The sequence below is a fragment of the Micromys minutus genome (assembly GCF_963924665.1).
Source record: "Micromys minutus genome assembly, chromosome: 16".
Classification (NCBI taxonomy): Eukaryota; Metazoa; Chordata; class Mammalia; order Rodentia; family Muridae; genus Micromys; species Micromys minutus.
In genome coordinates this window covers 41,821,763-41,847,768 of record NC_137985.1, presented here as the reverse complement: position 1 = coordinate 41,847,768, position 26,006 = coordinate 41,821,763, and the positions used below count along the sequence as shown (strand labels likewise).

Below are 26,006 nucleotides of genomic sequence, written 5' to 3'. Positions count from 1 at the left end.
GGTGGAAATCTGGTTCCTGGAACACAAGACGAGAGGGCGATTAGGTCAAAACACCTTGGTGCTTTCTCCTTTTTTCCCAACTCTCCTGTGAGTTCTTGGGGCATAGGCGTTGTGTCTCCTTTTGCAGTTCCTCTGGCGTTTAGAATAAGTGCTCAGTATAGTGTAGGTGCCTGAATTCGCTTGTTTATACTCATCTTAATACCGGAGAGGGCCGGAGCGCTCCCTGTATGTATTAGGCAGCTGCTTTGTTGTTAGATGAATGAAAGTAATTATCTCTCTCTCAGATCACATTGCATTAATTCTCAAGTCCCTCGAGGACTGTGTGCAAATGCTTATTAAAATGAGTTATGAAATGGTAGATGACTCTAGAAAAAAAATTCTACCTCATCAGGAACCAAGAATTTCTATTAAAAAAAAGTCTTTATTGATTCTAGAAATCAAAATTTTCATTCCTAACTCCACCGAATATTAACACAAGTAAGATAATTCTCATTATCAGCGGGATTGCCAACAAATGGAACACATAAATCATAAAAGGAAGAATGTCCATCCAGTCGTGTTGATATTCTATGTCACCTGTATTGAGAACACACAAACCCTTTCAAACGCTATCAATTTGCTCTAAAGAAATGGCCACCGCTGAGTGGAGAGAATTGCATAGACGTAGATAATCACAGCCCTCTTCAAGATGGAGAAAATGGAGAACATCTCAAATGTATACCAGTCAGGGACTCTGTAGGCAACACATTTGTAATAATGTGCCATGCACGTATTTGAAAGTGAGAAGTTGTTTCAGATGATGTGAGCAAATGTTACAAAAGAAGAGAGCACAGAGCCAGCTCGTAGGGATTCTGGTCTGCTCCTTACTGGTCCTGTAGCCTGCCTCTTCCTCCCCAGGTGTTGGGATTGAAGGCCTGTGCCACCACTGCCCACCTCTGTGCTCTGGTTAAATGGAGCCCTGGCTCTCTCCCTCGTAGTGTTGCTGTGAAGATGGGCTGTGTGTGCCGCATTTAGTTCAGCAAGTAGCAGAATGAGTAGCAGAGATGCTTGGTTCTGGACGCTATTCCCTGTTTCTTTGCAGAGGCAGAGAAGAGGACCCAGAACATCTGCACAGTCAGAGATAGGAGGCAGCCACAGCAAGAGGCTAGGTGCCATCTCTAACTGGTTGTTATCTTTTATTTCTTCCTTTGAGTTCTCTCTTGTTACCATTTTTGTTTTCACAATTAATATATGTAATATGTAAGAAAACCAAAGTATTTAGAAAAGACATAATTCTTGGGGTTTACTTTAAGAAAACAACAGAATAAAGGCCGGGGGTTATGTTAAGTGTCGGCCAAGAGAAAAGGCTCAGACATCTTGATCCTTAGTACTGCGAAGGAAAAAAATCATACATTAAAAAAAAAAAAAAAGATAAAGAAAAAGAAAGGAAGAAGAAAGAAAGAAAGAAGAAAGGAAGGAAGGAAAGAACATAGAAAAAGGAATTAATGAGTCAAGTTTCTTATTCGTGTGTGTTAGTGTTACGGAATTACGGAACCACAAGGGACTGTCTGTGAAATTTTGTTTTACAGTTTGGCAGAGAGGGAAAGTGGCTCATCTAAGGACACAGTGAGCAGGTTTCAAGTTTGTTTCTGAGCGGCTGCTTCACTTCCCCTCTTCTGCTTTATCTCTGAGAACGTGGGCCCGCAGAGGAGAGTGCGTGATAACCCTAAGTCCCTGGAGGCTCGGCTCTTCCTGCCTCTCCCAGGAAGTGACTGCTACCTCCTTCCCTTTTCCAGGCCTGATGGTGCAGATAAAATCCACAGCTGCGTTCCCTACAGGTTTGGACAGGTTACCTCTCCAAAGGCTACTTTAAAAGAATTCACTAAGTGGAGATGGCAGAATTACTGAAAATTGTTTGGGTTGTTTCCAAACCAGACCTTTTTCCTGGTGTCAGACCCACCTGTTCCTTGGAGGTGGGTGTCCTTCGTGTGTGTGTGTGTGTGTGTGTGTGTGTGTGTGTGTGTGTGTGTGTGTGTGTGACCGAAAGGCATGTGTCTAAAAGGCAGCTATGAACTTCCTTTCCCAACCTGTTTCTCCTTCTGTCTTGGAAGATGGCAGCTACAGAACTCAGGAGGCTGTCTCCACTCTTCCCTGTCCCCACCCTTTGCTCTCTGAGATTTCACAGAGCACTGAGGAATCTGGCAGGCATCAGTTGACTTCAAAACCACTCTGCGTCCCCCCTCAGTACTTTATGTGGTTTTTTAGTGGTTGGTACTTCTTGTTCAGTCTACATAATAGTGTGGCCTAACTGGTCTCTCTGCTGTTGGTTTCTCCTTGTCTCCCATCCAGACTAAGAACACCTTCTGATGGCACAGACCTACAAGAGTTATTCTGCAGAATAATCCAGAATCTGAAACAGCTCCAACAAACCCTCCACCAGTTATTTCTTCCTGCATCTCCCATCTGTCAGAGATCTCTTCCCCATACCTGCCCTTCAGCCCCCAGTTCAGCAGACATCCCCACTTCCCCCCAGTGCTCTTTGAAATAGGGCAGCTGGATGGTAGCTCACAGTATGTTTAGCCAAGCATGAGAGGGCAGGGTGTCTGCTTGTGACATAAATTTTATCTAGTCTTTCAGTCAGCTGCCTTAGCTCCTTATCCTCAGGGATCTCTGTCTCTCTAAGAACAGAAAAAGCAGAGTCATGCCTTATAGCAGAGATTAAGGTATGGAAATTATATTTTATATAATCACTGAGTCATCTTGGGAAAATAGCACCTTTCTCATCCTCATTGTGAGAGTCAGAGTTGGTTTGCATAGGTGAGTGGCTCCAGGTCTGACGTAATTCTCCTGTGTATCTCTGTCTTAGCCAATATTTGCCTTAAGGTAAGCCATCAGGAGTGTTCTGAGTGGAGGATGAGTTTGTCCATTTCCTGGTATAAGGTAGGGGGGTGAAGAGGGGACTCTGTTGATGTTATCAATCAAACATGAGGCATGCAGAACTCTGCCCTGTTTCCTTCAGAGGGATACACTTAGAAGCTTAAATTCTGCCTTTGCACTAACAGAGAGTGGCACCCAAATAACTTAGCAAAAATCAACAGAAAAACGCTGTGGTTCTCAAAGGTGTAGATGAAGCGATTGGTTTGTTTGTTTCAGCGGTCAAGCCAACAGAACTCCTATGGCTTGACTTCTTGGCCCCTTCAGTATCGGGATGTTCCCAGGTTACTTTGACCCACCAGAAACTCAGTGGTATGTCCCTGAAGCTTTCTCCCAGGTCCCAGGGTTATACCAAAACCCTTTCTCAGTACTTTTCCCAGTTTCCTGGACAAACATATCTTGCTTGTTTATGGTTTTCTGGCACTCCACTCTTAAGGATGTAGGGGAAATGAGGACTTCTGTGGCTCAGCATCATGCCCTCATGTATCAGGATGATGGGAAGGAAGGAAGCTGCAAAATGGGGCATAAAGCTAGAGGGGGGTCTCAGCATGCTGTAGGATGGACCAACGTTCACTGTTGGAGACTCTGATTGATGGGAAGGTGGTGCCTGCCTTTGAACTCAACAGTTTACCCAGAGACTCTAGGTTCCTGTTTCCTTGTTGGCTAGAGCCTTGGGGGGTAGTTGTAGGGTGTGCTACATGGGAGGTGGAAGGCCAGGGAGCACATGGATGGTAAGGAAGTTTTTGTGTTTCTGTGCCTCTGCTCCAGCCTGGTTTCTCTTTCTTTTTTCCTTTTCTTTCTTCCTTTTTTTTTTAATGACGTTTTAATGAATATATTTTACAAATTCACTGGAGAATCATGCAATGCTTCCAGCATTGGATGCAATCCTGGGCCACAAGTCTGCACACTCCTTTGCAACTGGACCCATGATAGCAGAACCTTTCATCTCGCCTTTATTGTTTACTATGACCCCCGCATTGTCTTCAAAATAAAGAAACACCCCATGTTTTCTTCTATATGACTTTCGTTGTCGAATTACCACTGCCGGATGAACCTTTTTCCTTAGCTCTGGTTTGCCTTTCTTAACTGTGGCCATCACCATGTCACCCACACCAGCAGCAGGAAGTCTGTTCAGGCGTCCCTTGATTCCCTTTACAGAGATGATGTACAAGTTTTTGGCTCCTGTGCTGTCAGCACAGTTGATTACTGCTCCTACTGGAAGACCCAGGGAAATCCGGAATTTCGCTCTGGAGGACCCGCCACGTCCTCGCTTCGACATCTTGAGCGTCCGGAAAGAGTCAGAAAGCTCTTTCTTCCTTTAAAAAAAAAAAATAAATAAACAACTTTATTTTTTTAAAAAAATATATAAACTTACAGATTTTTAAAAGCATTTTTGCATAAAACTATATGAATATATTTTTGTCAGTACTTGATTTTTTTTTAAGGTTTGATAGTATGCATTGAAATCTCACTAGTTACAATGAGCATAAAGCAAATGTAAAACAAAACATAAGTTCCAAAAGACACGGGTACGTAGGTCTCGAGCATCACTGCCTGAGAGAATCCCAGCTTCACCTTGGCCCATCAGCTCAGCTCAGTGGTGAGTCCCTGAAGCCTTTCCCCTGGTCCCAGGTCTACACCAAAGCCCTCTCTCAGCACTTCCTCAGTTTTCTGGACAAACAGATCTTGTTTATTGTTTTTCGGAACTCAGACTTTAAAAGTATTTGCTTCACAATAAATATTCACAATAAACATTGAGAAACAGATAATCGACCAGGCCCTTGATTAGATTGGCTGTCATTTATTTGGCTATTTTGTCTCCTCAGCCCTTCCCAGAGTTAACAAGAGCAAGAGTCTCCCTATAGTTAGTGATTAAGGTGGGACTTAAGTGACTTCCTCAAGGATCTGGTCCTTGGGAGAGAGACATCCGTATCTGTAGAATCATATGTTAATATTTGCTCTTAGCCAAGAGGCCAGCGAGTGAAGTCTCCATCTTCGTATGTGTTCATCTCGTTTATTTTGTACACCTTAATTTCAGAATAACAAGCACAATGCATCGTCTGGTCTTCTTGGAAGGGGACAGAGCTCTCTGGACACAAAGCCAGGAGCGGAAAACAATAGCCACAGCAGCCACCACAAACAACACACCCATCAAACCCACGGAGGGTGGCTGGGCTGATCTCAGAGGCCCTTGGCTATCATAAAGTCCATGTTGGAACTGCTGCAGGGCCTAGGCCCACCTGCTCTGTTCCGTGCTGTGTTCCATATAGGTGCTGCTCTCTGCAGCAGGGGGAAGACATGGCTTTTGCAGACCTACTCAGAGGGGCTTAAGGAGCACAAATAACAGTTGTTATTGTGGGGCGGAGGTGTCAGGAAGTTTGAGTGTTTGATAAAGAAGGAGGAGGCTTTTGTGATTGGGCCCTTGAGGAAGTCCAGGACTTGGACATGCTTGGGGATGGGGGGAAATTCCTGGTACCAGGGCACACCATTGAGAAGACAGTAATGGGATAACATTCAGGGGTCTGAGACTGGTCCCAAAGTCCTTACTTTTGCTTTGTGGGGCTGTGCTCTCTGTGCATGTAGTTTAGCCCCTGAGACTCACCCACTGTGCTGAGTGGGGAGCAAAACAGAACTGCCCCCCAACAGGACCAAACAGTGCAGTGGTATAGACGGGCAGGCAAATAACAATTTATTTCAGCCTATCTATGATGAATAATAGATCCATTAACAGACTTATCATGGAGCTAATGGTGCCTTGTCTTACCACCTTCACTTGCATTAGGCTTCACTGTTTTGAATGTGTGATTTTGGAATTAAAAAAAAATATTTTATTTGTGATAAACATGTGCCAATTCTACAGATTAGTGAAGTCCAACACATGCATACAGCAGGTATTGATCAAACCTGAAATCCAGCCTTCCTTTGCTTTGTAAGACCCCCATTCCAAGACTCTAGAAATCATGATTCCACATTAGGCAGATACTTTAATTTTTCTTTCTTTTAAAAAAATTTAAAAAATATTTATTTATTCATTTATTATAAGTACACTGTAGCTGTCTTCAGGCACATTAGAAGAGGACATCAGATCTTATTACAGATGGTTGTGAGCCACCATGGGGTTGCTAGGATTTGAACTCAGAACCTCTAAGGAAGAACAGTCAGTGCTCTTAACCACTGAGCCATCTCTCTAGCCCCTAATTTTTCTTTTTTTAGTATAAGTCTGTAGCCCAGGCTGGCCTCAGAAATTTTATTCACCTGTCTCAGCATGCTGAATGCTAAGTTGCTAAGTTTACAGGTGTGTACCATGACACCCAGCTGGATTTGTAACTTCCTTCACGAGAGAGAGAACATGTGGAATTCGTTGTATGTGCTTGGCTTATTTCACTTAGCACAACGTCTTTCAGTTCCATTCAAAGGGCAAACAACAGGATTCCATTCTTTAAGGCTGAATGGTATGGAATCCTTCTGTAAAGTAAGGAGCATCCTTTAGGTCATTTGGATAAGCTGCAGGTCTCATGTCACCTGCATGCTACTGGCTCTGTGAGATGCGGAATGAGGAAGTGGGGAGGGACGTGCTTAGATGAGCATGTCACTAGCCATGCCATTTATGTGTTGTGAATATCTCACCCAGGTCTCAGACTTTTTCTCTGCCTTGTCTCCCCACCTCATTCTGTTCTACTGAATGAGACACTTTGTTTCTTGTGGCCGATTAACAGCTTGGCTCTTCTCTTGGTTCCTCCAAAGCTTCTTGGAAGTTCTTCCCCCCAGCTTCTCCAATGGAAAGCTTCTCAGTTTCAGGGCTCTGGTTCGATGCCACTTCCTCCCAGGCACGACTGTAGCACTCCACTGCTGTGTTAATTCTTGAAACTGTCAGACTTCAGTTATTGGAAATCCTGCGCAAAGTAGGACCTCATTGTTTAAAGCGAAATTCCTTCTCGTTAGTGAATGCTCTCTTTGTGTGTTCTCTGCCGGTGATGTTGTAGTGCCGGTTCCTGTTTTACCAGGACATACCTTTGTTTGTTATTCTACTTGGATAGGAAACACTAAGCTTTTGTGAGTTATACCTTTCTTTAAAATGTGGCCAATTTGTAAGAGCCAGAGGACCAGGAAGCCTGCTGCTAGCCAGAACAACACTAAATAGACTCAGTAGGTTGTGAGCTCGGTGTGAGAGAGATGTACATTAGTACTGTTATACACACATATAGATGTGTGTGTGTGTGTGTGTGTGTGTGTGTGTGTGATGTGTGTATAAAAATGCTAATGAAGAGGTCATCAGTTTGTGAAGGAGTGGGGTGGACACAGGAAGAGCTGGAGAGAGAGAAGAGGAAGATGCTGTAAGAACAGTACTCATTTATAAGACTAAAAAATGAATCCATATGGCTTTGTTTTTGTTTTTGTTTTTTGTTTTGCATATATTTTGGAATAAGCATTTTATTTCTCACACGAATCACATTTCTAATCTTTATTTTTATAGTCAGTGTTGTTTTGAGTTTAAAATTTTGTTTTTCTTTAATGATGTTTTAGAGAGCCATTTCTTCCTTAAATCTTTTGTAAATAGGGTCTTGTGTTTCCCGAGATGACAATGAGGTCCCCCTACCAGGACTAGGATTATAGGTGTGCACTGTGGAGCCTGATTTATATGGCACTGGAAATGAAACTTAGGGCCTTGTGCATTACCCTTACCTGAGCTGTACCCCAGCCTCCTCTCCCCATGTTTTTCTTTTCTTTTTTTTTTTTTTTTAATTTAGAAATTTTATGTTCCATTTCAGTGTTGAACTTACCGGAGATTGATTTTTGTGTTTGGTAACTGTGGCCGAGAAGACTCTGGTGTTTTCTTCTATGGGTAACCATTTAGATCAACAACATTTACTTAAGAGGCCATTTTGTCTTTTTACTGATTTCTAATGCCAGTGATAGGGCCTGGAGTGGGCTGTTTACACACAACGACAGGAAGGTCTTCTCTGGTGATGGGGAACTTGGGTAGAGACCTTGATGTTCGGAGGGAACTTGTGCAGTGATTTCGAGGCTATTTCCTCCGGGCAGAGGAAAGCCAATGGCATATCCCCTGAGATGGAGTCAGTGCTGGCTGGAGGAGCGGCCCAGAGTCAGAGCCACAGAGCTGGGCCCCACCTCAATGGGCTAGACCAGAGGTGTGGGAGTGCTTGCCTCAGCCGGACCACGGTGGACATGGAGAGCATAGTGTATTAATTACTTTTGCAGAGCTGTGAACAGATACCTCAGCAACATGATGTCAAGATTTAACTCACGGTTTCAGTCTACCACGGCAAGGACCTGGCAGATTATGTCATATTATAGCAGGCAGAGTTCAGAGTAGAGCAGCAGTAGGAGGGGGCCAAGGTGACATCAAGTCCCCTATCATCTGGATCTGCACTTATGGATATACTACAACCACGTAGACAATCAAGTAGCTTTAATCCTTTTTTTATTACCTTATTTTGTGTATGGGTCTTTTGCTGGGATCTGTGGCTGTGACCATGTGTGTGCCTGGTCCTTGCAGAGCACACAAGAGGACATTGGATCCTTCCATTATTGGAGCCACAGACAGTTGTGAGTCACCATGTGTGTTGGAAGTTGAACCTAGGTCCTCAGGAAGTGTGATGGTTTGTATATGCTTAGCCTAGAGAGTGGCACGATTAGAAGGTGTGGCCCTGTTGGAGTAGGTGTGTCACTGTGGGCGTGGACTTTAAGACCCTCATCCTAGCCGCCTGGAAGCCAGTATTCTGCTAACAGCTTTCAGATGAAGATGTAGAACTCTCAGCTCCTCCTGCACCATGCCTGCCTGGATGCTGCCATGCTCTCACCTTGATTATAATGGACTGAACCTCTGAATCTGTAAGCCAGTCCCAATTAAGTGTTGTCCTTTATAAGAGTTGCCTTGGTCATGGTGTCTGTTCACAGTAGTAAAACCCTGACTAAAACAGAAAGAGTAGCTATTACTTTTAACAGCAGAACCATCTTGTCTGTCCCTAAAATCAGGATTTAACTATTATAAATAGGCACAGACTTCATTCTAACGGGAGAACAGTGTTAGAGGCCTTAGAGAAGAGAGAGTTGTGACCAGAATTATGTTCTTAGCATCCATGTTGGCTTCTGTGTGGACCCCAGACAGTAGGGGGCAGCTAATCACACAGGTGGCAAGAGATAGTGGTGGCTGAGATCAGAGTAGCAGCTGAGGTAGGAATGACTTGTCTAACTTGGAGTGCTTTTTGAAGGGCTAGACAAGAAAATCTGCTAGTGGATTGGAAGTAGGTGGGGGATTTTCAACCTTCTTCTTCTGGAACTTCTATGGGATGGTTGTTAAGAGCCTCTTAATCTACCTGCCCCTTTTATATTTTTCTTTTCTCTTTTGAGGCTGGGTGTCACCATATAATCCAGATAATGCAGAATGGCTTACCCATGCCTCATAGGTGCTGGGGCTGTAGATGTGTGCAATCTTGCCTAGTTTAATTGGTCACACTTTTACCTCTTCGACTCTGTGGTTGGATTCTGAGTGATTCTATAGTGCCTATTGTATGTTTTCATTTACTTTATTGTTAAGGTTACGCATATGTGTAAAGTAAGCACTCATGAGTTTGGAGCCCCCTCAGAAGGCAGACGAGGGCATCAGATCCCCCGAGCTGGAGTTACAGATGGTTGTGAGCAGGTTGATAAAGAATCTGGGACCTGAACTCAGGTCCTCTGGAGGGACAGCGTTCACCTTTGACCTGTGAGCACAGATCATCTCTTTAGCCCTGCCTTAAAAATATCAGTTACCACTCTCCTTATGACCAGTGTAGAAGAGTTTTTTGGCTGTTTGTTTTTTTGAGACAGGATCTCTCTACACAGAGTCATTGGCTAGCTATCCTGGAACTCACTTTGTAGACCAGGCTGGCCTTGAACTCATAGGGATTCTCCTGCCTCTGCTTCCCGAGTGCTAGGATTAAAGGTGTTCATCACCAGACCTGGGCGCTGTAGAGATTTTAACAACTATTTTGTTTTTTAAATGTAATGACATTATTTTTCTTTTCCAAATTAAAAAAAAAAAGTCTGTTCTATTACTGGGTACCAAGTCAGAAGGGTCAACTTAAGTTTGAGTCTTTATAGATGAACCCCTCAGAAAAGGAGTTCACTCCTGTAGGAAACCACGGGGGATTGGTGCAGTGCTGCAGGGAACAATCCTGGTTGACAAGGAAATGTGGGCACCACCCCCTGCTGAGAGCGCTGGACCCCGTTTGCCCTCCCCGGCAGATGCTGCACCACACCTCCACTCAGGCCAGGAAGAGACCGATGCTTGCCCAGTTTCAAAGGCTCAGTCAGGGCCATGCTTCTTTGGCCATGCCCCCAATAGAAGTGGGCCGCCAGGATTGGTCACGTGTGTTTCCGGTCCTCTGAGTGGGTGGGCTCAGCCAATGGATGCTGCAGCAGCAGTCAGCTGGGCGCGCTGCTAATAAGTAGTTCGCCTTTGTTTATATGACTGGGTTCATTTCATTTAGGACGCAGACATCCTCAACACACTTGGATGTGTTTTCAGGTCCTTTCCTAGAACTCATTTCACCTGCAGCGTTTTATCCGTTGCTGCTACACTGAACATGGCCGGCAGGCTGGTGTTTATTCTAGGAATAAGACACCCTCTTTGGACCTCCGTGTGCACTTAGCATGCATGTGGTACACACACATACATGTGGGCAAAATATTAATACACATAAAATAAATGAGGTTTTCAAAACAATTTAAAAAATTAAAAAGCTTGTTAACTACGGCTTCTTTTGGAGCAGGTTGCCCCCTAGTGGCAAATAATAATAGTACGGCCTACGAAGACCCAAGCAAGAAGGGGCCAAAGGTCACTTCTGTACTGTAGCTTTTCAGAGGTGGGGAGGACCTCAGAGTCTTGAGAAAAAACCTCCCACAAAATCCAACCCAAACCCCCTCATGTCCTGTATTCGTTACTTTTTACTCGTCCCTTTGGCTGGATTGCGGTGAAATTCCCGACAGAACAATGTAGACAGAGGAAGGATTTATTTTGCCTCCAGGCTTCAGAAGGTCAAGAGTGGGACGCTGCAGGTGGCAGATCCCAGCTGCTAGTGTCATAGGCAACCAGGAAGCGGAGGAAGGGGAATGCCCGCCCAGCTCGTTCCCTCTCCCATCCTCTCCAGGCCTCCAGCTCCGGTGCACCACCCACATTTATGGTGAAACTTCCCCCTCAGTAAACTGCTCTCTGGAACCTCCTTCAGAGGCACACCCAGTGTGGGTCTGTCCTATTCTTGGCCGCAATCCAGCCAAATTGATGACAATGATTTCCCATCACAGGCCCCATCTATTCCACACCCAAATGATGGCCTGCGTCAGCCCCATCAGCTCTTGGTCCAACAATTCTTGCATTGAGCAGCCAAGTTCCTCAGTGCATCTCTTGGCTATAGGTCTACCTACCTTTGCTTGGAGAAGCAGCTGGAGCAAACACACTCAGTGGTTTGCAGACTGACTTCTCCAAGATTTCTTTTTTTTCCCTTAAAATATAATTTTATTTAATTTGTGTGTGTATGTGTGTGTGCATGTTCGTGTGTGTGTGTGTGTGTGTGTGTGTGTGTGTGTGTGGTGTATGATGCATGTGTACAGTATGTGTAGTATGCTATGCTTGTGTGTGTGGTCTGTGTGAGTGTGTGTTGTTTGTGGTACGTGTGATATGTGTGGTGTGTATACATTTGGTATGTATGATGTGTATATATGGTGTGTGTGTGTGTATGGTGTGTGTGTGTATGGTGTGTGTGTGTGTGTAGTCCCACACATGGCATTCATCAGAAGGTCAAAGGACAGCTTTCAGGTATTTCTTCTCTCCTTCTACCTTGCTGAGGCAGGGTATCTTTTATTTCTGTTACTCTGGTGGCCCGTATCCTTACAGAAACTCATAGCTGGCCCATGACTTTACAGGAATTCTCCTGTCTCCACTTTCAGTCTTACTTCAGGAGTGATGGGATTACAGATGTGATACACCACATCTGGCTGTGGAATCGAGGTTCAAACTCAGGTCATCAGGTCTTCTACCCACAGAGCCAGCTGTGGATTCCTCTTTAATCCCATTCCTGTGGCCTGCCTCTGTGAACTTTGGTTATCACACAGACCTTGTGAAATATTACCTTGCCTTGAAGGAGCCTATTTGGTTCCAGAAAGGATGCTCAGGGCTTGTCACTGTCAAAGAAATGGGAGAGAAGCAGCCCCCTCCCAGCCCGTCCTCGTCTCCGCCTTGGAGCCTTGCTGTTATGTCTGACTTGCCAGGTCCTCGAATACCCACTCTAAGAATTTGCTCCCAACACACGGGGGAAGAAAGCTTCAAGATACAGCAAGGATAACCAGGAGTCTGGGTTTGAAGGATACCAGAGCTCCAAATCACTACATTTTATATTCTGTGCTGAATTTGCTAAAGAAAAAATTCACCAAGTTGGGGCTGAGAGACGGCTCAGTCGTTAAGAACACATACCGAACTTGCAGAGGAGAGGACTCGAGTTCAGCCCCTGAAACTCCCAACTCCTGTTCCAGGGGATCTGTTGCCTTCTGGACTCCCCGGGATCATCTCCCCCCCCCCCCCCACGTTCTCTCTTTTTCTTTCTGAATTTCCTGATTCGAGCAGCTGCCGAGCGAGCAGTGCTAGATAGAGCACCCTTGTTTGAAGAGCAGATTGGTACCCTGTAGGTGACTGATGCAAACCCTCACTGTCTGCTTCCTCGGATGCAACCATTTGTGCGGAACACCTATTACAGGGTCCATGTACACAGAAGGCACTCCATAGCTTTGTTGGAGAAACAGTGAACAATTTGATGCCGAGAAATGGGAACAATTTGACAAGTGCTAATGGAAGCTTATTTAAATACACATGGCAACATTTTTACACATCCAGGTCCCGGGGCAACCAAGAGGACACTGAAACTGATGCATTTGACAAGTGTTATAATAGTGAATATGTATAAGGTATTATAATGCATAGGAAACATGGAACCCAGTGACTTGGAGGATGGTGTGGTGGTGGTGGGGGGGAGGGAAGCTTGAAGTATTTTGTATGTCACTCCTGGCCAGATGTGTTAGAAAAAGACTGTTCCCTTTGAGGGTGATACCTTTCCTTCTCCTGGCTGAAACACCGGGAGCAGGGTGGAGAGCCTTCCCGAGCCTTCGTGCAGTGACTGACTGCCCAGTGCTTGTGATGACCATGAGTGTCATGGCGTTCTCCAGGGAGGAAATATTCCATGGAATATACTGAACAGGGCTTGGTGGTTATCTCAGTTAGGGTTTTACTGCTGTGAACAGACACCATGTCCAAGGCAAGTCTTATAAAAGACAATATTTAATTGAGGCTGGCTTACAGGTTCAGAGGTTCAGTCCATTATCATCAAGGTGAGAGCATGGCAGCATCCAGGCAGGCATGGTGCAGGAGCTGAGAGTTCTACATCTTCACTTGAAAGCTGCTAGTGGAAGACTGATTTCCAGGCAGCTAGGATGAGGGTCTTAAGCCCACGCCCATAATGACATACCTACTCCAACAAGGCCACACCTCCTAATAGGGCTACTCCCTGGGCCAAGCGTATACAAACCATCACTGTGGTAGACAGATAGCTGCCTCATTCAATGGCCTCTTTCTAATCCCTGGAACCTGGGAAGGTGTTAGATGCTAGTGGGTTTAGCACTGCTAATCAGAGTATCTTAAAAGATGCTGGGTGAGCCCCGACATAATCATCAGTGACCTAAAATGTGAAAGAGGAAGAGGCAGAAGGACCACAGCCATGTCATGTGAGAGATCCTTGACTTCTTTAGGCATCTCTGTCTTTAAGGACCAAAAAGAATGCTGGCCTTTGGTGGTGTTTTCCTGAAGTACCAGCTACTTTGGAGGGTGAGTTAGGAGGATACCTTGAATCCAGAAGTTTGAGGCCAGTCTGAGAAACACAGTGAGGTAGTGAAACCTCTGCTTAAAGAGAGTGGGTGGTGGGGGAGAAAAGAGAGGAGAAAGAAAAAAAAAGGCTATAGCCAGGGGGAATGGGAAGGGGAAAGTTTCCCCTAGAGTCACCAGAAAGAACATAGGCTTTCTGACACTTTGGATTCAGCAAACTGAAACCCTATTTGAACTCGAGACCTGCAGAACTGTAGCTATGTTTCCTTTGCATTGAATACTCACTAGAGGAAGAATAATAAAAAAAAATGTTTACAGAGGCAGCCAGTTCTTGGGGGATTCATTCAAGATCTGAGGAGCCTGAGAGGCCAGTTAGGATGCTGGCTGTTGGTCTAGTCTAGGTTCTTAAACAGGCTGTGGCCCATCACACCTGTGGAGGTGGAGGGGAACTTGGGGACAGTTGAAGGTGCCTCTAAGTACAGTAATTGCACTGTGTCTCTGGATGATCAACACACACTCTTTGCCTTGTGCGCACCATTACCTTATCATAATTAGAGCAAGTGCTGCCTGTGGCCCCTCTGCTCGGATTCGAATCTCCATATACCACCAATGACAGTGTTTCTACTGTAGGACGGTCTCTGGTCTTCGAGAAAGGTCATGGTTTAGCTTTGGCAAGGAAAGGCTTCTACTATTTCCCCAGAACGATTCCCGTCAACTTCAAATATTAATCATCTTGGGGCTGTATTGTGTTAGAGGACTTGATTTGGAAAGCCGCTGCTGGATTTGGTGACTTGAATTTCACCAAAAATCTCCTAATGAATTTTGGCGTGTGATTAAGACAGGACTTCTAATAGTTTCAGAAATGGCCTTAAACACACTTTTGTCACTATTAATTATCAATCTTACCATTATTATTATTTTATTTTACATGAAGCAGACACTCCACATTGGCAAGTATAAGATCAAAAATGTCAACACACTATGGAAATGTTGACAATCCTCCACTTTCTGAAGTATCAAGTGCTCACTCAATATTTAAGTTGAATTTATTTATTTATTTATTGCGGCAGGGTCTCATGTAGTACTATGTAGCTGATGGTGACACTGAACTTCTGTCCCCCTGCCTCCACCTCCTGAGTGCTGAGGTTATAGGTGTGCCCTACATGTCTGGTCTATGTGGTGCTGGTGATAGAACCCAGGCCTTCCTGCATGCTCTGCCATCTGAGTTTTACCCCTAATCCCTGAAGCTCAATTTTAAGACCATTTCTACCAGGCTGATGGTGACTCTGGCTTCAAAGTTGGTCTTAAGCTTTGTAGGAGGCCATGATGTGAACTGACTTTCTGCTCTGGGCCAACAAGTAAGACCAATATAGTTTAATATTAATATTAGGTCTGGATTCCTTCATAGATCTTTGTAGCCACAGAACCGATAGGACTGTCAGCATTTAAGAAATTAGGCTGCATGACCTAACTGGCTGGTTGATCAGTTCCGTCATGGTCAGTGGCTTGATTTTGTTTTCCTCCAAGGGCTGTCTAATCTTATTGAAGTTCCCAGACCTGCCCTAGTTTCAGGGACAAGTGAATCATACATTGTTTTACTCAAACAAATGGCATTAAATTTAACTGACTTAAAGAATTGACCTCCTAATCCCAACCCCCAAGAAGCACTGGAACAGCCTTAGGGGAGTTGCCTTTCCATTCTACGAAGGAAGAATTTTAAGACCAAGATGGAGATCTGAAATGTGAAAACACCAAACCTCAAATTCCACACTTTTTTTCCTCCCAATATAGAAACACCTGTGATAAAGTTTCCTTAAGCTTAGGTGTAGTAAGAGATCAGCAATAATAAAATGCAACCATTATAACTGAGCACCGTAATAAATGTAGCCAGCCACGTAGGAGTTGTTCCTAGACGTTTTTGTAATATTTCTGGGCTATGGATGGGTGAGAGAGCCACAGCTGCTGAGCTCAGGTGAGAGCCACAGCTGCCGAGCTCAGGTGAGAGAGTCACAGCTGCCGAGCTCAGGTGAGAGAGCCACAGCTGCTGAGCTCAGGTGAGAGAGCCACAGCTGTTGAGCTCAGGTGAGAGAGCCACAGCTGCTGAGCTCAGGTGAGAGAGCCACAGCTGCTGAGCTCAGGTGAGAGAGTCACAGCTGCTGAGCTCAGGCATTGACTGGGAGCAGAGAGAAACGAGGGCTTTCTGAATGACTGGGTGGATGGCCGGCACTGCTGGTCAACCATGGTCCCTGAAGCAAGTGATCTGAGAGATGTATTTCTGAGGCTGTGCTATGGTGTGTGTGTGTGTGTGAGTGTGAGTGTGTGTGTGTGAGTGTGTGTGTGAGTGTGTGTGAGTGTGTGTTTGTTTGTGTGTTTGTTTGTGTGTGTGTGTGTGTGTGTGTGTGTGCATTCACCCATTCGTGCGCGCACAATGCAGACCTGGATGTTAAGCTTATTGAGGAAGGTGTTTATAGACAGTGCCAGGGCTGCAGGTTGTCTCATTGTTTCTAAGAAATGATGAAGAAAGAGTGTGACTTTGTTTGTGGTAGTCAGGGCCAACTTCTGCTGCGATTTCAAGTATCCCTGTGAATCGAATCTTCTAGTGGCAGTAGTGGGGACTGGGAAAGGATCAGAGAGTCGACATCAGGTTTGTGGGACATAAAGCCTCCCACACCCATGATGATGCATTCGTGACCAGTTCTAGCTGGGTTTCTGTGAGTGCTTTCGAAACCAGGTAACAAATTGAATTGGAACTGTTCAGCCAGGATTTGTCAAAACCCATTCTAGGACAGCAGGGCAGTTAGAACTTCTTGTTCCTGCCTTGGTATTCTCTTTCCATAGTGCATGCTCAGTTCTGTAGCACAATGGTTGGCTGTGCTGGAACAGTCCTGACTGTTCTGACTGTCCCTCTAAGAGGCTAACAGGCCTTAGAAAGGTTGCTGAACTTTCTATTTCCATAGCAACCCCCTGTCACCCTGCTTGTGTTATATCCACAGGAGACCTCAGAGCTGGTCTATCCTTTTCCCCTTGGGTGTTTCATTACTCCAGGAAATGTATGTATGTGTGTGTATGCAAATCGATGTATATATGTGTGTATGCATGCAAATGTATGTGTGTATGCATGCAAATGTATGTATGTGTGTATGTAAATCGATGTGTGTATGTATGAAAATGTATGTATGTGTGCATGTAAATGTATGTACAAATCTATATTTCCTTATCCATTCATCCTCTGGTGGACAGAGGCTAATTCTTTATCTTGGATATTGTGGGTAGTATTGCAATGAACCAGGGAGAGTGGGTATCTGTTTATAGGTATCGACTCCATGTAGTTAGGATGTTGCTTCTTCACATGGCTGCCCTGGCGTGTACCTGTACTCTTGGTGTTTCTTTGTTCAAATGGCTTCTTATAAAGGCTTCACTCTTGTTGGGTTAGACTCTACTCTTAGGGACTCATTTTAACTTATTTATACCTTGTGGGGCCCTATCTCCAAACAGACACATCTTGAGTTACCAAGACTCAGGTCTTTAATGTGCGACCCCCTCACTCCTCCTTTTTGTTGTTGTTGAGACACATGGTCTCACTATGTAACCCTAACAGTCTTGGAACTTGCTCCATGGACCAGGCTGGCCTTGAACTCATAGATCTGCCTGCCTCTGCCTCCCAAGTGCTGGGATTAAGTGTGTACACCAGCATGCCTGACTTTTTCTTTTCCCTTCATTTCTTCTCCTTCTTCTTCCTCTTTCAAGTTCTAACTGTTTTGTTGAAGTGTCTCTGAAGCTCGTGACTCAGCCTTCTAGATTCTGAGATTACAGATATGCCGCACCGCCACACCCCGCCAGTGCAGGAACTCTGAGACAGAGGGACACACAGCTCAGCCTGTAGAGTCATCCTACAGAGCATTTCTGAAGCTTCACTCTCCTCTCCACACTGCCTGCTTTGCAAGAACCCGGGGCAGTTTGGTAACAGAGATACAGAAACAGACCATAGGGCTGGCTTTGCAAGGTAAAGATGTGATTGGAGCTGCCAAAGCTGGATCTGGCAAGACTTTGGCTTTTCTTGTTCCAGTAAGTATATTTGTTTTGTATCAGAGCCTCTGTTATATAATTTTATGACATTCTATACCCACAATAAAACAGATGGATGTAAACAGTTGTTTCCATTTGGAGTTCCTGGCCAGACAGGAGCCACATTTATCTTGCTCTTCTCCCAATCTCACGCTCCTTAGCTTCTATCACAGTGCCTTGTTCTGGAAGGTGCTCAGTAACTTACTTGGTGAGTGAGTCAGTATGCTTTACACTGTGCATTCTGAAGGAGGTGGATATTCCGTGGTGGTGATGGTGGTGTAGAATGCTTGTTCTGTCTTGTGCTTGGGTTATTCCATTTGATGGAGTTCCCAGGAGATCTGGTGGGGAAAGCTGTTTCTGCTTTCACCCTTGCAAACCTGCCCATGGTATTTGGATTTGCCACCTGGCTAGGATAAGGCTGGAACTCGCCCTCATCAAAAGGATTTGGGTGCTCTCGGAGTATTTCCCGAAGCGGTTGCACTGTCCTTAGTGGCAGTAGTGGGTGGAGCTGCTAAGGATTCACTCACATCTCAGTTGCTTCATGGTCTCCACAAAATCACTGGGCCCTAAGAAATGACAATCTTTTCCCAGGAACTACTAAGCTAATCTTATCTTTAATTCTACTTGTAAAAAGGCAGTGCCAAAGTAACTGTTTTAAGTTGTATTCTGTGGTGTGTGGGGTGGCAGGGCAGGCACACGTGTTGTGGTGTATAGTCGCAGTCAGAGGCTAATTTATGAGAGCTGGTTTTCGCCTTCTATCACATGCATCTCACTTGGGGACCCTGGAACTCGAAGTCTTCTCTGTTCAGCCCCCTGAATGCTGGGATTACAAGTGTGCCCCTCCACACCCTGTCCCATCAGAGCCTTCTAGCATTTTTATGGCCACTGTAGGCACCTGAAGCCGTGGGAGGTGGCCGTCGTATGGAATGTGGGCCTAAATTATTAGGGCACAGAATCACCGTCTTCAAGGAGCACACAGGACGGATGGGACATGTCATAGCAAATGCACTAACATTTAACAAAAAAACCCATCTGTTTAAAATTGTCCCAGCCACTGTGATCTTGTCTTTCTCTTACTAAAAACTGGAAATGCGAATGGATGGAGAAAATATGTTCTAAATTATATTTGAATATGACACCCAGAGGTATAGGTGCATCTGGTGTGAGTCAACACAGATTAGAAACATAATGGGCGTATTGAGGAAACGTCTCCCGGTGAATTGAAGCTGGAGTCTGTGAAGATGTCAGTATGGATTGGAGTTTGTCATTGTTCATCTATTTATCCTTGCTATGAAATGTTAGTCTAAAAAGAAACAGCTATAAAAAAAATAATCCGTGTTATCCTGTTTGGAAGTCTTCACAGGAACTAGGAACACTTAGGCCGTATGTTGAACAGATCTAAGGTTTAAAGGATTCAAAAGGAGGCTGAGCGCCACTGTCCTGAGTGAGCTTGATGGGTACAACTTGAGGTGGATTTGATGATGATGATGGTGGTGATGATGGTGATGATGGTTGTGGTGATGATGGTGATGGTGGTGATGGTGGTGATGGTGGTGATGTTGGTGGTGGTGATGATAGTGGTGGTGGTGATGGTGATGATGATGGTGGTGGTGGTGATGATGGTGGTGATGGTGATGATGGTGGTGATGGTGGTGGTGGTGGTGGTGATTATGGTGGTGATGGTGGTGGTGGTGATGATGGTGATTATGGTGATGGTGGTGGTGATGATGGTGGTGATGGTGATGATGGTGGTGGTGGTGGTGATGATGGTGGTGATGGTGGTGATGGTGATGATGGTGGTGATGGTGGTGGTGGTGGTGGTGGTGGTGGTGGTGATGATGGTGGTGATGGTGATGATGGTGGTGATGGTGGTGGTGGTGGTGGGGATTATGGTGGTGATGGTGGTGGTGGTGATGATGGTGATTATGGTGATGGTGGTGGTGATGATGGTGGTGATGGTGGTGGTGGTGGTGATGATGGTGGTGATAATTGTGGTGGTGGTGATGATGTAGGTGTGGGGTTTGTATGTGTGCACAGGTGCCATGGCACACGTGTAGAGGTCAGAAGGCAATTTTGTGGAGCCAGTCATTTGCTTCCACCTTTCTGTGGCTTCTGGGGGTCAGACTCACATGTCATGAGCTTTGAACAGCAAGCACTTTCCGCATGGGGACACCTCGCTGGCTCTCTCACAGCTTTTGCTACATGGACCCGGGAATTCAATAAGCAGAGATGCATGCGAGTACAATCTCTTCCTTGGCTTATTTCTGAGGAGGCTTTGGTCTTCCATGTTTGTTGGAATGATTATTAAAACTTTGTGGCAACTAAATGATATAATACTTTTGAGGTCAGCTAGACGGAATTGCTCAAAATTACTTATATCCTCATGCTAACTGCTCTCGATAAGGGATCTTGTTATCTGAGGGACCCTAACATTTTTATATTTGATTCGAAGACTTTGATCATATATTACCCATGACTTGAACGGTAACTTTTTATTACTTGTACAAACGTGGCTCTCAGAGAAAAGTTCGAGAAGGCTGATGTGCAGTGACAATTTGTACAGCCACAGGTTGAGTTAACAGGGCAGGACTCAGCCAGCGCATAGTCACCGGGAGTGTTACAGATCCATCAGCTGGCTGGAGTCCTTTGATCAATGAGGAGTGGGCAAAGCTACAGGCAGGAGCAGCAGAGGCAGCTGGTGGCGCCCTCTAGTGTCAGACTCTCATGAAGGCTCTGCACACGGAGATCTTTAGCTAAAGTGATCCTTAGCTCTAGCGCTGGCCTTGGCTCCTAGAACACAGGGGTTGGGTTGTTGGGGGGGTCTAGTAGGTAACTAACCAAGTGAGCCGAGAAGCCTGCTGGTATAGCGAGAAAGAGCGAGAGAGAAAGCGAGCGAGGGAGGGGGAAAGAGGGAGAGCGAGTGAGTTTGCACTAATCACAGCACACTCCGCATGAAAATTTGTCCTGGGGCAGCGCTTTCTCTGGTCTTGGTGGAAATGGTTTCCATCATTTCAAGTTCACGAAACCTTGTGATAGTTAAAACGTTCATTACAAACGGCTTAAATCAGTCCTGCGTGGGGCCTCACCGTCAGGAGGCGGGGCAAGCCGCTGAGATGGGCACACGCCCTCCTTTAGGGGTCCAGCAGGGTGTTCAAAATGGCCGGGGCAGTCTTCCTGTCTGCCTGAATGCCTCGTTTTGCTCAAGGGTGTGGAGCAGTTAGGGAGAGTCCAACAGCTGTCGGTTAGGGAATCGCGCTACCTCACACCCCAACATCTTTCCTTATTTACAGGACTGTGAACATCAGGGGGACTCTCAATGAAAACATAAAGGAATTAACACTGGATGGTTTTTAAATAATGTTGACGGTTGACACTGATTGACCTGCTCTGGTGTCCCAGGGAGGAGAGACTGGTCCCCTCTGCCCTCATGTTTGTCTGAGAAGTGTTATAAGGCGGATGCTCTTGGGAACTTTGTGCAATGTTACTATGGGCTTTCTCCATTCATAACGTTCCTCTGGTTAACACACCACAGAGATGAAAACAAGTAATACTGCAGCCCGGCACACCCCACAGGCACCCCAACTGTGCAGGACGCGGCAACATAGGGATGAGGGCAAACATCACGTTAGAGATCTCTGAGCTCGCCTTTGGCCAGTAGGATTACATTTAACGTTATTTTGAGGCAAGTGTTCTTAACGTCCTTCTTCTATTTTTCTGTCCGTGTGTGCATGTGTGTGGGGGTGCATACGCATGCGTGTATGTTATGTTTAGAGACATAAGAAGAAACTTGGGCATCGTTCCTCAGAAAGACTGTCCCCCTTATTTTGAGACAAGGGTTCTTATTGGCCTCCAGCTTGCTGAGCTGGCTGTCCCGTGAGCTCCCGGGACCTGCCTGTCTCTACCTCCCCGGAGACGGGATAGCAACTGTGTACCATGTCTAGTTTTTGTGTGGGTCCTGGAGGACTGAACTCAGGTGCTATGTGTGTGTAAGGCATGCATTCTACTGGCTGAAACATCTGTCTAGCCCTCCACGCATGTATTTCTGTGTATCACATGCATGCCTGGGCCTGCAGAAGCCAGCGGTGTTGGATTACCGGAGACTGGAGTTACAGACAATTGTGAGCTGCCATGTGGGTGCTGGGAATTAATGCATGCCCTTGACCACTGAGCCATCTTTCCAGCCCTCTTTGTAGAGGGTATATAGTTTTTAAGCCAATTTACCTCCTGCTATTTTAGCCTTGCTGACATACATTTTAATTACACGTGTGTTTTAAACCAGAGAGCTGCTGCTATTACTTAGAAGCATTGGTGTTTACTTTGTCTTACTGACTCTTCCTTCTTCAGTCACGAACTTCCATTGGAGAGTTTGTGGGATTCTCTAAAGATGGGGTTTTGTTGTGTTCCATGGGTGTGTGTGTGAGTGTGTATGTATGTGTGTGTATGTATGTGTGAATGTGTATGTATGTGTGTGTTTGTGCATATGTGTGTGAGTGTATATGTGTGTATATATGTGTGTGTGCATGTGTGTGTGTGTCTCTGTGTGTGAGTGTGTATGTGTGTGTGTGTGTGTTTTTTAAAGCCATCTGACTCTTCTTTTTCTTTGGATTTTAGCTAAAAAGTGATTGTGGTTGTTAAGGAGTTTGTGACTCCAGGGAAAAGACCACAGACTCAATCCAATTATAATTAAAAGATTTATTGATTAGCTGCTAGCAGGACAAACAATCTTTGAGTCAAATTTGAGACTGCCATGCAGGAGGGGTGTGGGGAAGAGCATTTAAGCAGGAAAACCACAGGAAGGTCTTTGATAGCTATGCAAGCCAGCAAAAGCGGTTCTACTCACTCGAGTCAAGTGATTAAGGAAACTCAAAACAGTCTTTGGGTATCTGCATAAGCAAGTTACAAAAGCCAAAAAAAAAAAAAAAAAAAAAAAAAAAAAGCAGCAATAAGACATCATCACAAGTGGGTATTCACAGCTGGACATGTTTTGGTGGGGAGTCACTGAGTCAGGGTTACTGGGAATTTACCTTCCTTACCAGGGACTGGAGTGAAAGACAAACACCAGGGTGGGTACCATGGTGAATGCTTACCATAAAACGGAGCTTCTTTAGTGTCCACAGGGGTCTGCCAGCCTTCTCCCCTCCCCTGCATATGTTGCCTGGCAATTGGACTTTGGGGCTGATCTCTTCCTGGTTCTCCCCTAACCTTGGTGGGCATTGCAGCTTGTACTTGCAGGAGTGTCTGTTTGGACAGCAATGGAGGAGTTCTTAGCACAGGGATGGAAACCATTTGACTACATGCCAAGGAGTTCACGCCCTTCACTGACCCCTGGCTCCCGGAGTTAATTTGCTGGCAGGCATTCTGACCTTCCACAAAGTGGTGGGGGCCACTGAGCAAGGACCTGTCCACCGCCGGAGCCTCCAGGCACTCCAGCGTCACCATGTTTGGGTCTAGCCCTTCCCTCGTCCAGGACTGCCTTGCACAGATGTCTCCTACCCAGGGACTGTGGCAGGTGACTCCAAGCTCTTGACTTGCGATTGTTTCTTATACAATCTTATTTGTGTTCCTTCTCAAGACAGTACTTGGGCCACAGCCCACTGGAACATATGGTGTGATTAAATGAACTCCTCACCCGGCCCGCGGGTCCCGTGGGTGGGCCAGTGACTCTCTTCCCACCAGGGATGCCTGGGTTACACTGTGGATTAGACTCCACTCCCTCCCCCACTCAACTGGAGTTGAGCGCTGCGTGGGGGCAGCTGAAGGCTGCGTGGGGGCAGCTGAGGGCTGCGTGGGGGCAGCTGAGGGCTGCTTGCTTCTTTCTCTCTTGGGCTGCCCACTGTCTACTCTTTAGTGGTCCCATGTGTCATTTGCGATGCTCTTCCCGTCACCTCTTTGGAACAGGGTCTTGTATTTGTTACCTCGGTCCTTTCATTCACCATATCACAGGAGGCAACTGCTGGCCTGTGATCTCCTGTTACACATTTGAGAACTGTCCTCTATCAGATGCGTTCCCCGAATGCACGGCTTAGCGTTCCGTGGCCTCTCTTCTTCCCATTCCCTTGATAATATTATCATAAATAATTAAAACTTAGATGTTTTGGAGTCCAGGGTATCAATTTCCTCTTATGGATTAGACCATGCCCTTGGTATAGTATCTAAACCATTTTTCTATTTTGGTTTGTGCCGTTTTCTCCTTGGTATTAAACACAGAGGTACCTCAGATGCTGTTTGGATGTATGTAAGTATTCCCCGCCGACGTGAATTCTAATATACAGTGTCCTAATCTTTACTTAAGGATAGGATGAGGCATGCTAGGTTCTAGGCATCACCATACAGTGAAACATGGAAAGGTTTCTCATTTTCTTCTTCACTAATGTGTGTGGCTGTCTAGCGGTTTCCCAGACACCTGTGGTCTATGAGCCCCCTCTCCCCTTTCCCAGCACCCTTTTGTCTACCTTTGTACCAAAGCTATGAGTTCATTTACTCCTGATCTTAGTGGTACATTGTCCCAGAATCAGAGAGCTCCCTGACGCTGGTGTCTTCTTTGTTGGGAAAATGACTGGCTCTCATGACCTGCTAATGGGCACCGCACAACTGAAGTTCTTACACCTTCTGTAACATCCAATTGTCTTTCATCCTTTTTTTTTTTGGCATTCATTAAAGGAGTTAGAAATTTGGAGCTCTGGATTAATATTTAGTGTTTATATGAACATCATTCCTCAGCAGCTATGTTAGAGAAGACAGAAAAACAACAATGCTGAAGTTTTCCCCAGTCCGGCATCTCTGGTATCTCTTTAGGAGTATATGCTTGGCGGCAGCGACACATTGAGTGATGTTTACAATCCATTGTATTTCTGCGTAACGGTTATTAAATCCCAACAGCTGTTCATTTTGTCAGATCCGAGGTAATGTAATAATCTCTCAGTCTGAGAAGGAAGTTAATACAGCCCAGGGACACAGGAAATTAAAGGTAAAACTGATAGCTTTTTTGTTGTAGAAATTCATACTTACAGTGTGATCAATAAGTGTTTTATGCTTAAAACCTAAGCCGTGGGGGCTAGAGAGATGGCTCAGTGGTTAGGAATATGTACTGTGCTTCCAGAGGTCCCGAGTGTGCTTTCCAGCACCTACACTGGGTAGCTCCAATTACCTGCAACTTCTACTCCAGAGGACCCAATACCTCTGGTCTCCTAGGAAACCTGTACCCATGTGTGCTTGTCCCCACACAGACAGGGACATATGCATAATGAAAAGGAAAATGAGTATTAAAAACCCCAAGATACAGATCTGTGGGAGAAGGCTTCCAGGAAATGGAAGTGGGGGTTATAGAGGGAAGGGAAATAAGCTCTCTGTTTAGGAGGGATTTCTTCAGACTTTACTTTGTGAATGTCAATGCCTTCGGTGTTTAGAATTCACTGGGCGTTTATAACAGAACAGTGTTTATTTCAAAACATGAGTTTTACAGAAATTACATTCACTTTTATATATTTTTTTTGGAAGGGGCTGTTTACAAAATGGGTTTCACCGTGGCATATAAATTCTTGTCAGTAATCAGATTTGGAAAGATTTCAGATAGTAACTTAAGACTGTAGGAACATGCCCCTCCCCCTTTAAATTCTTTGGGGAAATTAATGAGCAAAACGGTTGGCAGACCGTAACCCTAAGCTACTTTTCCCCCTTTCTGCGTCTCTGTGATGCTGTACTTGGCAAGCTTTGTGTCCTGAGCACATTCGCCGCTGTTTGAGCTGAGCTGTTTCCTCCACAGGCATCAGAACTGTCTCGTGTTCACACCCAGGGTCAGCACTTGTGTGGGAAGTCCTGCCTGCTCCACCCAGGGATCTCTGTGCAGCCTCTCTCAACTTCCTGTGGTGAAATTTTGTGATCTAGAGAAACGTAAGTTACTCCTGGGGTCTCTTTGGGATCATCTAGACTCAACACAGTAGGGCTTTCTGCTCTTTCCCCATGAGCAGTACAGGTGATTCACATTCGAGCTGAGCTGCCTGGTGAAGAAGTATCTGTGCTATTGGCATTGCATTGTTTCATAACTATAGAACCCAGAAGAGCCTGCAAAAATCATCAGAGAACTTGAAGGGGAAAAAAAAGGTCTGTTTCATTAAAAAAATTGGAAAGTCAATATTTTAAATCATTTACATAGAAAAAA

General features: G+C 45.3%; 1 protein-coding gene across 1 annotated transcript; it reads right to left on the bottom strand.

Moving 5' to 3' along the window:
• Nucleotides 1–3,769: 3,769 nt before the first annotated feature.
• LOC308431074 (large ribosomal subunit protein uL14-like) lies at nt 3,770–4,192 on the bottom strand (the record flags this gene model as incomplete). Its single annotated transcript, XM_080930424.1, has 1 exon — nt 3,770–4,192. The coding sequence occupies one exon, from the start codon at nt 4,190–4,192 to the stop codon at nt 3,770–3,772; it is 423 nt and encodes a 140-aa protein (XP_080786550.1).
• Between the last annotated feature and the right edge of the window lie 21,814 nt (nt 4,193–26,006).